This window comes from Centroberyx gerrardi, chromosome 22, assembly GCF_048128805.1.
Source record: "Centroberyx gerrardi isolate f3 chromosome 22, fCenGer3.hap1.cur.20231027, whole genome shotgun sequence".
Lineage (NCBI taxonomy): Eukaryota > Metazoa > Chordata > Actinopteri > Beryciformes > Berycidae > Centroberyx > Centroberyx gerrardi.
Genome location: NC_136018.1, coordinates 23698907 through 23714106, shown reverse-complemented (window position 1 = coordinate 23714106; position 15200 = coordinate 23698907). Strand labels below are relative to the sequence as shown.

The 15200-nt window shown below is 43.3% G+C and overlaps 1 protein-coding gene across 1 annotated transcript in view; it reads left to right on the top strand.

The window, feature by feature from the left end:
- The first annotated feature begins 1708 nt into the window (after nt 1-1708).
- Nucleotides 1709-15200, top strand: part of LOC139908589 (uncharacterized) — a 72947-nt gene continuing 59455 nt past the window's right edge. Inside the window, exons 1-7 of the mRNA XM_078291415.1 lie at nt 1709-1816; nt 7872-8005; nt 8644-8780; nt 10357-10476; nt 11083-11199; nt 11667-11853; nt 14941-15106. Of these exons, the coding sequence (XP_078147541.1) occupies nt 7921-8005; nt 8644-8780; nt 10357-10476; nt 11083-11199; nt 11667-11853; nt 14941-15106 (812 nt within the window). The 5' untranslated portion in view covers nt 1709-1816; nt 7872-7920. The remainder of the gene's footprint in view (nt 1817-7871; nt 8006-8643; nt 8781-10356; nt 10477-11082; nt 11200-11666; nt 11854-14940; nt 15107-15200) is intronic.

Genomic DNA, 15200 nt, shown 5'->3' with positions numbered 1-15200 from the left:
ATATATAACTGCTGCTGTACCTTTTTACAAATGATCTGTATTGGCCTCAAAATGTAATTGTCTAGAGTGGAAAGGGCTGCTTCTGTTACTCATTGAGGTGTTATGCACAAATTATATTTGGCCACTTAGAAAATCCTGGCTGCGCCGTTGGTCTCAATTAGTGGAGATGGGACGCTTGTCTCTGTTGTAGCCCCACTTTGTAATTTAGGCTGAGAAGACAGCTGGATCTTTACATGAACATCTTGTCTAGTGCAGCTTTGATGACTGTACCTCCTGTCTGGTTGAAGAAGTGTTGATCAGTGCATAGAGCTGCTGCAGTGTTGGAATAAAACTCTGCAGGCTCTTGGCCTTTGGTGACACATTGAATAGAAGAATAGAATAGAATAAAATAGAATAGGATAGAATACCCCATCCACCCCTTGATGTTAGGTGAATGGCTGAAGATAATAATACTGTAGATACATCCCAAACTTAATTCTAGTAATGTTCCCCTAGTCTTCCTCTGAGATAGGCAGAGACTTAGAGCTTATCATACACATATGCTGTATCCGGCCTACGGCACATTTGTGGAAACTATTTTCATCCTACAAGTGTGTCTGAGGACGACTTCACTGTGCTGCTCCAACAGGGGGCAACGGTAGTGCAGAGTTCAGTATCCTTGTATCCACATAGCGCCAGAGAGAGCGCTCTGCACCTCTGTCAAACAGATTCTCTTTTTTTTTTTTAACCTTTATTCATCCAAGGAAAGTCAACTTGAGCTCCATGCTTAAGCACCACTCTACTTAACACTGATACCATTCCACACATTCACACTGGGAGCTGCCCAGTACAACCACAGTCTTCTACTGGTGGCCACTGAGCAGCTCCACTGGAGCGGTTGGGGGTTCAGTGTCTTGCTCAAGGGGAACCTGGACAGTAGTTGTTGAGGGAGAGAGTTACTCATTCACTTCCCCACTCACATTTTCCCAGCTGGTCCTGGGATTCAAACCCTTCCATTCACAAGCCCACTTCGCTACTAGTCCAGTGATTCTCAACCTTTTTCATATCAAGGACCACTAATTTAGTCCACATTAGAGCCACAGACCCCCATTTGATGAAATTTTGTCTCTTGGACCCAAATCTGCAAATATTTTTATTGTTAGATCTGATTTTGTCCAGAATTCCATGACTATCTGTATTGTAGGTAGAGAGATAACAGTGAAACCATTCTTCTACATGCTCTAATTGTGTTAACTTCTTGTAAATTAAATAATGCTGAAGTTTAACAATTCATCAATTTGCTGGGGACCCCCTGGAACCCCCTCAAGGACCCCTGGTGGTCCCTGGACCCCAGGTTGAGAACCACTGACCTAGTCCATCGGTGCCCCTTTCAATGTTAGATCAACCAAAAAAAAAAAGATTAAAATTAAACTTAAATCATGTTGATTTTGTGCCTGTTTTCAGTCCATTTGTAATGTTGCATCAGCGTCAGATGAATGAGCAAGAGCTTGCTGAATCAATGTCAGATTTCAGTGTTTGCTTAACACTGAAACTCACACATTCATACACACAAACACCAATGCAGCTTCACAATCACTGTGACAGCGCACGTCATAACTACACTTATCAAGTGTGTGTGTGTGTGTGAGACAAAACACAGTGTGGCACAGCCAGCCTTTATAAAGGCCGCTGCCCTCCACTGCGCAGACACTCCTACCCACCACTCCCTCTGCCGACCAGAAGGAGGACTGTTACTCCCAAGGAAGGATTCCACTCTCTTCACTCTGTCCCGGGAAAGTGACACTCATCTTTGCCTACTTGCAGCTGAAACAGAAAGGTAAGGCCCTCTTGTCAGTTATTTACCGTATGTGCTGTTATGTACAGGGAGGGTAAACCCACCTAAAGACAGAGCAGAACAGAGTTTATCACCTTTATAGACTGGCATGAATCTATATAACATAAATCCATAGTATACTTCATAGTAAGTAGTATCAAACAGATGTAAGTTATGCGAGGGTTTTTTAAAGGAGAAAACGCCTAAATTGGTGCTTTTCTGGAAGTATGATTGATTTCTGTTTATTTTGATGGTAGTTTGTCTTATGATGATCACCAACTTTACCTTCCTATTTATTTAGCACCACATCACTGGCTGTGTGTATCTGTGTATGTACCTTTTCTACTGTCTTTTCCTCACTTTATTTCACCATGGCACGGTTTTGGTGTGGCCACCCGTGGCCAGCCATCAGGACAAAGAGAAGACATGCTAAATATACAGTACAACTGCATACATCAGACTCTGCCTGTGTGATTATGGGTCAGCGAGGTCCTGCGCTTTAGGAAACGCACCAGTCTCTCCGTCTCTGTCTCTCGCCACGCCAAGGTTACGCTGTTAGTTGGTTCTATAGCCCGAAATAGCTTTGCCCTGCATCCTGATCATGTGCGACGAGTACATGTAGAGGCAGAATGAGATGGAAACGGTGGAGGGGCCGAGTGGGATGGTGTTCAAGAGGATTTAACAGGAATCAGGACACCTGAACTGATATAAAGGTCATTGAGACAAATGTTCCCCCGGTCCAAAAAATTGCATTCGCAGGCTTTGCATGACAGCCAAAAGACAGTTACTTTTGCTTTGGGTGGGAGTTGTTAATCCCTTACATTCGCCATGTTCTTAAATTCTGAAATACTTACATTTAAGGAAGATATTTAAGGGAGTTCTCCATGTTCTTAAATACCAAAATACCTACACTGCCCGTCAAAAGTTTGGGGACACCTCATTGAATGTACTATGTTTTTAATACTCTTAAAGCCATTTTGATCTAAAGGCTTATGCTTAAATGCTTGAAATGTGCTTCTTAGACAAATATAAATAGTGAAGTTGATGCCTATGTATGAATTTCTTTCCAAAGCCTTTGCCTTTCCATCAAGGCAAAGGGCGGCTACTGTAAAAAATCTAAAATATAAGATAGTTTTGATTTGTTGAACACTTTTTTGGTTGCTGCATAATTCCATTTTTGTTATTTCATATTGGAAAATAGTACAAATAAAGAAAAATGTGGTGTCCCCAAACTTTTGACAGGCAGTGTATATTAAAGGAAGATATTTTAGGGAGTTCTCCATGTTCTTAAATACTGAAATAGTTACATTTAAGGAGGATGTTTAACGGAATTATTCATGTTCTTAAATACCATAAATACTGATTGGGCTGTCCTAGAACAGAAGAATAATGTGTGAAGTCAATAGCATGTACTGCTCTGACCAGTATTCCCCTCTACCTGGCAATGATTTTACAGGTGTCATTTGTTTCCTCATGAACTCCCACAGCACACAATGATTACTGTGCCTTGTAAAAACCCCACACAAAGTGAATGTGCATTTACTTGCTATATCTCAATGCGGTTGATTATATAACGAACCCTTAATAAATAGCCAATAGAATGAAGCCAGTCATCCATGGGGGTCAATTGAGTATGATAAGGTGCAGTAATCTCTATGCCTTATCCTGGGGCCAAATTTGACCTTGTAGTTTATTCCAATATAATCAAATGCAAAGATTAAATCACCAGCAATTTATTTAGAAGCCAAATCTGAAATAAAAAATCCCATCAGGAAGCATTCAGGAGCAATGTTCCCTCTAAGCTGATAGTTTGGTGATCTATGTCTAATAATTTATCACACTGACCAAATAATATCTTGTCAGTCATTGGTCAGAAATCTAGTGGACACGTTTTGTGGTAAATTATATTGCCATAGCTTAGAGTTTAGTGACTTGACATCCCTGCAGTCATCCTTGTTCTGTAAACCAGTGGTTCTCAACGTGGGGAGCGGGGACCACCAGGGGCCCTTGAGGGGGTTCCAGGGGGTCCCCAGCAAATTGATGAATTGTTAAACTTCAGCATTACTTCATTTACAAAAAGTTAACACAATTAGAGAATGTAGAAGAATGACTGTTTTGATCATAGTTTCACTGTTATCTCTCTACCTACAATGGAATTCTGGATAAAATCGTATCTAACACTACAAATATTCTCAGATTTGGGTCAGAGAGAAAATATCTCATAAACAGGGGTCCGTGGCCCTAATGTGTACTAAACTAGGGGTCCTTGATATGAAAAAGGTTGAGAATCACTCCTGTAAACCAACCAAAAACGTTGAGCAATCCCAACAACGTCTGTGCACATGGCAGGCTTTGACACTGATGCCAGTGGAAGTGGTTGTTGTACCGCACCGCTGGTTTGCCAAATGTAGCGTGAGGCTCAGAGGAATTCAGGTTCAGCACCCACCTCTCCACACTGTGTGTTTGTAATCGTCTGTGTAATGACTAATATGCTTTAAATGAAAGAGTGAGGAAGGGAGGAAAGGATGGATGGATGGATGGATGGATGGATGGACGTAAGGAAAGATAAGGTCCTTGATAAAATATGGGCCCATATCAGGGATGTAGTGGAGGGTACACCCACCTAAATTCAGTTTACCCACCTTTTTATTTGTAGAACAGAGTTTATCACCTTTATAGACTGACATAAATCTATATGACATAAATCCATAGTATACTTCATAGTAAGTAGTATCAAACAGATGTAAGTTATACGAGGATAGGGTCTTTTAATGGAGAAAACTCATAGGTATGAATGTGGGTGGCTGTCTATCTGTGTTAGCCCTGTGATGGACTGGAGACCTGCCCTGCCTTCCACCCAGTGCATGCTGGGATAGACTCCAGACCCTTCTCATGGATGAATGAAGTTTCTCCACTTGTTTTTCCTCTGAATCACTCGTTTGTTTCCGCATGTTAACTACGTCTACTTTGAATTTTTCGGTGCTTTGTAGGTGTGGTCGCCTCCTGGAGGGGGCCTTGAAGGGGGCAGTCCTGGGATGGGCACTGGGATGTTCTAGCATTTTGATTGGATTGTTCAGTTTGTGGACATTGTCTTGGATGGTGTGAACCTGTATTAAAACCCGAGCAATATACACTTTTAAAAGCAAGATTTGGGACAAGATGCATTTGATGTCTTGCCAACGAGAAGCCTGATTGATCAACTAGTCCCACTTGTACATGAGGAGATGGGTTGCAATGGGCCTGTTGTTTTGGTAGTTTCTCCCCTAATAGCATTTATGGGGGATCAAGTAAAGGAGATGAGCAAGCTTGGAATAACTGCACTGCAGCTTGGGGTCAGTCAAGAGAACGATATTTTGAGTAGCGATTGTTCACTCATGTTTGGGAGCCCGGAAGCATGGCTGCTGAACGATAAGTGGAGGCAGATGCTAGGATCTGTGCTTGTTGGATTTTGAAGCCAAAATAAACAAGCCTGTACAGGCCCACGGCACGTGTTCAATTCCATTCAGTTCTATGCACTGAAGCATTGCGACACGGTTATTGGTTAAATGACCTAATTCCACTAACGTTACTTAAATACCACAAGGTAATAATGTTGCCTACCGTTAAAGTTTGTAGGGCAGCAGAAGATGAGTTATCAAGTTACTGTTTACAAATCCCGTTACTAACACAAGCGAGTTTGGAGCAAATTGTGGAATTTTAAGTTTCACTTTTGTTTTCACACCGGGGAGACTCTGTGGGATTGAATACAATGCTGCTGGTCTGCTGGTCTGTGCTTCTCCAAATGACAGACATGACATGATGTGCACATTAGAGATCGATTTAGATCAATTTCTATACATTGACCAACTTTAGATTTTTGGCGCTGCGCCACAGATGAGCCTATGTATGGGAAACTTCAAGACGCTCTCTAGAGGCCATCTCATGAAGCGTTGATGACTGACTGCCTGGTTGACTGATCTGAATGTGTCTTGCAATATGTGCTAGTTTAGCAAATCAGGATTTGTCCATTTTGGCCATTTTTGGCCATTTAGCAATACATTTTAAAAAAATAAATTAAGCCACTTAAAAAGATGTATTGTATAACAAACACAATCTTTTTTCACACGACAAGTTCTGATCACTGAGAAAATAATTCTCCATTCATTTGCTCCAGATGAACTCGTTTTATGATGATATGATGTTTTTGAAAATGATGAAAGCACTTGAGTGGCCTATTGGCCTTCAAAAACCCATATCAGTCGAACCCTGGTGTCACATTGCTCCAGTAGAGTTCAGTCAGTTGTATACTCTCTGCCAATGTTCACTGAAGCTGTTCTGGTGGCTCATGGTGCCCCAACAGCCTGCTAACACACTTTATGTTGGTGTTTCCTTTATTTAAGCAATCAACTGTACTTTAATGTGCTTTCATAATATCATTCTACAGAAGGAAATTCCATCACTTAGATACAGAGAAAGAAAGGGGGGACAAGAGCTGGGTCTTTGAAGGAGAGGTTGTAAGAGAGGTTGTGGTAGGGCTGTACCCTCTTCAACTTGGTACACTTGAATGTGTATGTTCGTCATTGACCGATCCGCCCCTGTCTTTAAAGCCTCTGCCAGCACACTGCAGCCCTCTCTGCCATGTTTATATTTCTGTTTTCCCATCCCGGCATAGTGCTCACATTGTTATTTTCTCTGGCCCCGGGCTTGTGGTCGGCGGAACCATGTTTGCGCTGCGAAATGAAAGCGGGGAGAGCTCCACAAAAAACACACTCGACCATACGGCGCATGGCACAACATGAAAACCCTCACCGAAAAACAGTTTACAAGGGAGGAGGGGAGGAGGGGAGGAGGGGAGGAGAGCTGCGGGGATAGCGGAGAGGGAAAGAGAGATGTGGTGATTTGACGAGGCAGTGAAGTCTCATTCTTAAGCCGTACATCCTAACACATGCTGGTCTATTTAGGGGACTTTACTGGCTTCCTAGTTGGAACGAGTCTCTCTGACGTGCACACACAGTATGTATTAGTGTGTGTGTGTGAGTGTCTTTATGCGCGTGTGTTGTATATATGTGTTAAGAAATGCAAAGTCTCAAGACATCAAACGTCTTTCTCATGGAAACATACAGTCGGCGTTAGCGCTGGTATATAAATGTGTGGGTGTGATGAGGCTTAACACACACACACACACACACACACACACACACACAAAGCACACAAAATTGCTTCCTGGTGACAGAGAAAAAATAAAAGGCTACATGCTGTTTGCACAAACAGCACAAATATGATGACGCTGTCACAACTCTTCTTCTTTTACTTTTTAATTATTATTCAAGTGGACTGTAAATGTTTATTGGAAAAAGCATGTAATTTCATACAAGAGGCACCCACACTGTCTGTGGACTAACTTTTATTATTTGTAACTTGTCAAGTATTTATATCTTTATTTATTCATTTAGTCACTCACTTTTTAGCCATCAAAGCCTCTTGTGTTCTTATCTGTTGTGTTTTAATGTATTTTGTCATCTGTGTGTCTTGGCTGCTATGACGACTCAATTTCCCTTCTGGGATCAGTAAAGTTTTTCTATCTATCTATTTATCACACTTGTGACAGTATACACTGCTAACTGCTTTGGAAGTCCCTCCATTAGTACTGCAGGATTTACCCATCAATTCCTCTACAAGGCCCCATTCACATGAGCATTTGTGTCAAAATACAATATCCCATGTATTTCAATGAGACCTATGCGTTGACGGATGACATGGATTAACGGAGTGCAGTGCGTGAAAATATCACAACCCAGTCCGTCAAAAAAGTTGAAACTTGAACTTTTGACAGAGCACAGGTGAATCAGCCAATGAAATTTGTACAGACTGCTGACAACAGGTTACAAGACACGCCCACAACAATGCAACCAAGGTGGCATACTTGTGGCATACTTGTCCATGAATTGGACCAATGCCAAATGTCCCATGTGAACGCCGCCTAAGGCAGAGCAGCACCACACCAAGCATGTAAGGACTTCTATGATAACCAAATCTGTATTTTTGGTGTGCTGTACCTTTACATTGGTGTTGTTTTCAGGTGTAGCAGGGTTGGACTGGACAGAGGTGGACTGCTCTGCTACAGAGCCATGTTGCTGTGGTCAGTATGGAGTCTCAGCACACTACTGCTACTGACCCCCATCCAGGCCGTAGAGGAGGAGGACATCCGAGCCGGTAGGGACGACACAGTGACTACAGAAACACTTAGCAGCGTAACAGAGGTCATTAAAGAGTAGCTAAACCCCAACCCAAATTTGTGGTGAAGCCTCATATCTAATAGTGAAAACTAGGGGACTGAACTGGCCATCTGCTATAGGCTGATCTTTGGTACCAGGTGATGTCACCACCTGTCAGGCTTCACCACAGATTTGGGTTGGGGTTTAGTTACTCTTTAATGTCTCAATGAATATCCATATAACCTATTTAACAATAAATGGCACCAAAAAAATGTATTTTTTTTATTTTCTCATATTTTATATCAAAATTCCATTACTTTTACTTCTTGGAAAACAGTGTATTTTTAGTGGTTACATGGTGTACCGGGAGACGTACATAAAAAAAATAGTGACAGAGGTGAAAACCTGTTTCCTTTTCCTAAGACATATTTTGAAGAATCTGTAATTTGTGAGGCTGAAGATTACAAACAAATCATTTCACAGAGGATTGTTTCATCAGAAGTGTAGATTTTAGATTCTGTATCAATTCAAATAAATGAGATCTTTCACCTTGCATCTCATGTGTGTGCGTTTGTGTGTTTGCATATGTACCCATGTGCATATATATGTGGTATGAATGCATGTATGTGTGTGTAGGTTGTAGCACAGCAGTAAATGACTTGGTGTATATCGTTGATGGGTCGTGGAGTGTGGGCTACACAGACTTCGACACAGCCAAGCGGTGGCTGGTCAACATTACCAGCAGATTCGACATCAGTTCCCACTACACACAGGTACTATAAAGCACATCATATATACTGAGCATGCATTTTAATCTCATCTGTGTACAAGATTGAGAGGTTTGGTGGTTGCATAGTCAAACATCAAACCCCAGTTCAAATTCAGATTGTAATTCCCGTTCAAATTTAGCCAGTGGTGTCCAGTCCTGTAGCATGGAAGAGTTTGCAGGTTTTTAATTCCAACCAAACACTACAGCAACTGATTTCACTAGGAGGCATATTAATCAGTGAAATCATCCTCTGTAGTGTTTGGTTGGAATGAAAACCTGCAAACACATGGCTCTCGAGGGAGTCCACTGGCTTAGGCCATAAAGTTCCAGTGGTCATGAAATCTGACCAGCAATAGAAGATCAGTGCTCTATTCTTAATGCCTACAGCCACTCATTTTGATTCTGACTGTGCTATGGTGCTGGGAATGGGCCAGACTTCTTATTGAGTTTGGTGACTGATATGGTGAGTGAGCCTGCCACGGTAAACGATTTGCTGAGGAAAGCCAATGAGGGTCCGGTGGTGGTAAAAGAGAACTCCTGCCTAGGAGGCTGGCTACTCTCTCTTGTAGGCTAACTATTCACTCTCCTATCTCTGCTATTAAAGTCCCCTCTGACCATGCATTTGACATCATAGACATATAAATAGATAGTGATCAGGCTTATGGTATCAGTACAGCATTATATATATATTTTTTTCTGTTTTTGACTACACGTTTCACTACACCCTATTTATCTAAGTTATAGTCCCAGTCACTTCAGTAGCCACTGCAACAGAATTAAACAATGAATTGGCCCAGCTACAACTGTCCATGACCAGTCATCGGCTGTGTTTTGCTGCTGTTGAAATGCCCTGCACACTGAAGACACTTAAGTGTTCATTTATTGAAGATAAATAGACCCACTTTTTCTGTATGCAGTTAAACAAATTCGGAGTTGTAAAACAACTGGCTAATTCTCACTTAATTAATGTTTGTAAACTAAGGAGTTGGCTATGACCTATCCCGGTTGGGGTTAGGGTTAGTTTACAGCTAGTTTTAGTTAGGTAGCACGCTAGCTAGTAAATTTATGAAGCACTGTCACATTTTGCTAGCTAATGTTAATGCTAATGTTAGCCCAGGATAGCAGTTGCCCTAAAGTAGAACAACCAGTTGCCAGGTAAGAAGAGCACAGTAACTAGCCAAGTCAGCCGCCAACCTCAGTAAGTGAGTTACCAAGCAGCCAAATCTGTCACAGCCTTTTTAGTCTATATTACAGACAGCAAGCTGATAGGCCTATTGAATCAACCTAGAATTCTTTTACATCTCAGTTATCAGCATTGACTCTTGCCACTTTTTAATAAAGCTAACATTGATAAAATCTTCAACAATCAAGGTTGATTGTTGCTTTTTCAACCTCAACCAACACTGATGATCCTGATCAAATTTCAGTGTTGGAACAGTGAAGTCTTGCTATCATATCAGTTGGCAGCCTCAATAAGAACCTAGGCTCCTCCAGCCTTTTTACCCATTCCAAGTAGCATTGAGCAGCAGTAAATCAGCACTACACCTTCAGTAGATTGTGTGCCTGTTGTGTTGCTGTAGGTGGCTGTGGTCCAGTACAGTGATACTCCTCGTCTGGAGATTCCTCTTGGGAAACACCAGGGTGGAGCTGAGCTCATCCAAGCCATAGAGAGCATCTCTTACCTGGGAGGGAACACACAGGCAGGAAAACTTTTTTGTCTCTGACAACAACTCTATCATTCATAGGTGTACACAAACATGCATGCACACAAATTGCCTGCTCTTACTGTGTGTTCACACTGTCAGCAACTTGGTTGATGTGTCGTTTATTCCTGTAGTCTTTCAAATAGAAGTTGCAGAGAACTGGGTCACTTTGAATAGCTCTAATCAACTTCTCATCCTTTTTTCACTTGCCAGAAAGAACTATTATTCATCAAACAAAATCACATCGGTATAGGGAAACAAGGAAGTGACGAAATGTGATGTTGTCTGGCTCTTGACGGCCAATGACCATGAAAAGACAAGCTTGTTCAGCATCCACACATTGGCCGAATTTACGATTGCTCAGCTCTATAAGAAATGAATGGACTTCTGCTGACTTGATTGTGTTGCTCACAGTGTGAACACGTGGTTCATCTTATATATGTTTGTATATAATTTCACACTCACTTGCACTCTCTGCCCTGCAGTGATCCATGCCTGGAAGCTGGTGAACAGACCGATTCACAAGCATGATCCCTAACAGCATCATGGTGTTTTCATTCACTCCCAGCAGGGGATCATCATTGTTTTCTGACTGTGTTGCAGACGGGCAGAGCCATTAAGTTTGCTGTGGACCACGTCTTCTCCTCCTCCCAGCGGGCCAGCCAAGTCAAGAACCGCATAGCCGTGGTGGTGACTGACGGCAAGTCTCAGGACGATGTGGTAAATGTTACATTGCCATGCTCAAGGGCACAGGTCAAGCCAAGTCAAGTTTATTTGTATAGCCCTTAATTACAGTTACAGTCTCAAAGGGCTTCACAACGTCCACATTATCAAAACTGCAAATGAAAACGACACCCCCAACCTTAGACCCTCAATGAGAACAAGGAAAAACTCCCACAGTAACCTCATGAGGAAAAACAATGGAAGAAACCTTGAGAAGGACCATCACAGAGAAGGTTCCGCTTCCAGGACGGTCAATGGCTGCAATGGATGCTGAGAGTGGGCAGACAAAGATTAAATGTTGATAACAAAATGAGCATTAGTACACAGAATAAACACAATAAGGAAGCTTGGGTAAAGAGTCTGGATCAGGTGCAGGACATTCGGTCACCATTGTCCTTATCAGAAGTCTTTTGCCATTCCTATAGAAGGTTTGTTTTCACCACAGACACCCTATCTTTCTGTAGGTGGACGCAAGTGTGGAGGCGCGAGCTCAGGGCATCATAGTGTTTGCCGTCGGAGTTGGCAGTGAGATCACCACCTCGGAGCTGGTATCCATCGCCAATAAACCGTCATCCACCTACGTGCTGTATGCCGAAGATTACACCACCATCGACCGCATCCGAGACTCCATGGAGCAGAAGCTCTGTGAAGGTGAGAGAATATCTAGTTAATGTGTGCTGTTTGTCATCTGTTTCCTCAATTCTCCTGGCTCCAGTAGTACCATTGTTTTATGCTGTGATTGTACCTTCAACTTCCAAAATATTTTTATGTCCCTATGGTGCTTTTAGATATAAACTAAGGAATATGAATAAAACAATGCTCATTGTCAGTGGAAGAGCTTCAGGGTTTGCCTCTTGAAGTCTTGGCTCTCTTGTTTCTTGCTTTGAGAGAGACCTGTTCATGTTAACAAACTAAGACTAAACTGTCCACTGATCATAGCCATAACGTATGCCAGCGGTTCTCAAAGTATGGTTTGGAAACCTCCAAGGGTCCTTGAGGGAGTTCCAGGGGGTTCTTGAGGGGGTTCACTAGACATGTCCTAATTAGATAATGTATAATATTGACTATTGTAATCCTAGGTTTCACTCTCACCACTGTCACACAATTCAATACTAAATCAGCCAAGTTTATTTTATTTATTTATATAGCCCTTTATCACAAGCATGTCTCAGAGGGCTTTACAGAGAATGTGTCTAGCTAGGTCTAACTAAACACAATCAGTGGTAAACAAAATTTTGTAGGACAGCATGATGAAAAACACAAGGTAGGTAGGAGCAGATTTAGCGAGACAAACAATCTACCTATTCTATATAGCCTAACCTACCCGGCACCCCAGCCTTAGACCCTAAATGCACACAAGGAAAAACTCCCAGGAAAAAATTTGGAAGAAACCTTGGGCGGGCTGAGGCAGATAGGGATCCCCCCCCGGGACGGCTTAGCGTGCAATAGGTGCCGGGCAAAACATTGACAGAGTCATGGGCAACAATGATGACAAGAGAAAACAGAGAGAGACAAAAGAAGGGGAGGAGCATGCGGCGGTGGGGGGGGCTGAGGCCAGCAGTAAAGGAGCGAGGGCAGCAGTCGTAAATCAGCGTCCAGGAGGGAGCAGCAGAAAGGAAGAGCAAGGCAGCACTGACGACGAAGAGCCAGGGCAGCACCCGTCACTGCCAGGTAGAACACTGACCTGGAGTCAGAGAGGAGGAGAGAGAGGAAGCCGCGTACACACACACAACACACCCAGACACACACACACACGTAAAGAAGAAGGGGGGAAACAGCTGCAAACAGAACACACAGGGTCAGAGACACACGGGGGGCAGCAGTATCAGGGATGTGGGAAGGGACCGAGGCCGGCGCTGACGACCACTGGACTGCACCGGAGTCTGAAGGGGGGAGAGAGTAAGGGGAGAAGCAGCAGCAGCAGAACACAAGACAGACACGTTGGGTGGGAGCAGGACCAAGGCCGGCGCCAACGACCGGCCGGAGCAACACCTGGCCACTGGCAGGTGGAGCACTGGACCGGAGTCTGAGGAAGGGGAGAGAAGCAGCTGCACACAGAACACACGGAGTCAGAGCACATCGGGTGGGAGCAGCAGCAGGGATGGGACTAAGGCATGCACTGGCGACCACTGCACTGCACCGGAGTCTGAGAAAGGGGGGAGAGACACAGAAAGACAGCGAACACACGGAGAGAGAGAGATCCAGGTGGGAGCAGCGTCAGGGATGGGGCTAAGGCCAGCACCGAAGACCATCAGGGTCAGAGGAATCTGAGAAAGGGAGGAGAAAACCAGCCGCGCACACACACACACACACACACAGAGCTGTGCAGAAGCAGCACAAGACCCAGATGTATTTGGGCACAGACACGCTCATACAGACAGCAGATAGGAAGTGATTAGACACAGTGTAGCCAGAGGGCATCCCTATGCTTATGTTCCCAACGGCAAATTTCTATATAAATACTGTCTAGGCTAGGGTAAGAGAAAAGACTGTGTCGAGCCCAGGCCAGCGGTGCTAAGGTAGGTCGTAAGATTGCGAGAAAAGATAGGTTTTGAGTCTAGATTTGAAGATTTCGACAGAATTAGCTTCCCTGACTGTAAGAGGTAGCTGGTTCCAGAGATAGGGAGCTCGGTAGGAGAAAGCTCTACTGCCTGCTGATTTTTTCTTGATTCTAGGGACAATAAGGTAGCCAGCGTCCTGCGAACGGAGGGCACGAGATGGAATATAAGGGATGATGAGGTCGGATAGATATGATGGTGCAAGCCCATGTAACGAGGTTTAGTTGACTACTAAATCAGCAACAACTAAAGTCTTCCCATATGGATCCCTGGCACTAAATTGAATCAAATTGGGGTCTATGGTCTAATGTGTGTCTATGTGGGTGTCCGTGACATGAAAAAGCTGAGGAACCCCTGACATATATTATTTATTTTTTAGACTAAATATTTCCATTTAAGCCATAAATATTTAGTCACCTTAAAGGGAAAATCCACCCTTGGATCCTCTTACACTGTTATATATCATTAGTCGTTGATGTTCAATGCATTCCAGGAGTTATTTTGTGATGAAGTGTTGTACTTTCCATCAAGCTGCCTCATCTACTTCTACTATTTTTCCCAGAATACCTTTTGACAACCCCCAGAGAAAAGGTGTGAACTTGTTGCACTTGTTTCAGTCAAAGGTGGCCATATGGGCATGTAAATATACTGTAGCTAGCTAGCCAGCTAGTTCATGAACATTGGCGTGTGTCGTGCCTTCTGCTACTCAAAACACAACATGCCTTGTGGCTGCGTTGCATTCTGGTCTATTTTCTGCTACTGTGGGTGGAGAAATTGGTCTCTCTGCCTCTTCTATGATGGATTTCTCCCTGTATGATTGTTGAACATCAGTGCAAAATGGCAGCTCTAGAAAGAAGCCCTTGCTCTTCTGATGCTGAGGGACTGACATCAAAACCTGACGTTTACCATTGATGTTTTAGATCGCTGAAACATTTTCAGCTATCAAACTCCATTATAGCTGCTGGAAATATGTCAATGTGACGTCACATTGTCATATTATCCACCAGAATAAGAACAATACACCACCAAACAACAAAATGGACCCAGCTGTTTTTCAGTTCAGTAAAGTGTTCTTTGTCATGCCTCTTCACCCTCTCTTACTCCCAATGAAAACTACAGTCGTTTTTTGAATGTCTATTTAGAGCTGAGCTGTCTCAACACATGACCCTTCTCCTTTTAGAGTCTGTGTGTCCAACGCGAATCCCAGTGGCGTCTCGCGATGAGAAAGGCTTTGAGCTGATGGTAGGCATGAACATCCAGAAGAAGGCCCAGAAGATCGCTGGCTCTCTGGTATCTGAGGCAGCCTACACCCTCACCGCCTCCACGGACATCACTGAGAACACCAGGTAGGACACGGTTACAGGGCATGTGGGCCTTTAAAGAGTCTGAAAAATGTTTAGAATAAATTATCTAAATTCAAGGCTATAAAGTGATGTGGAA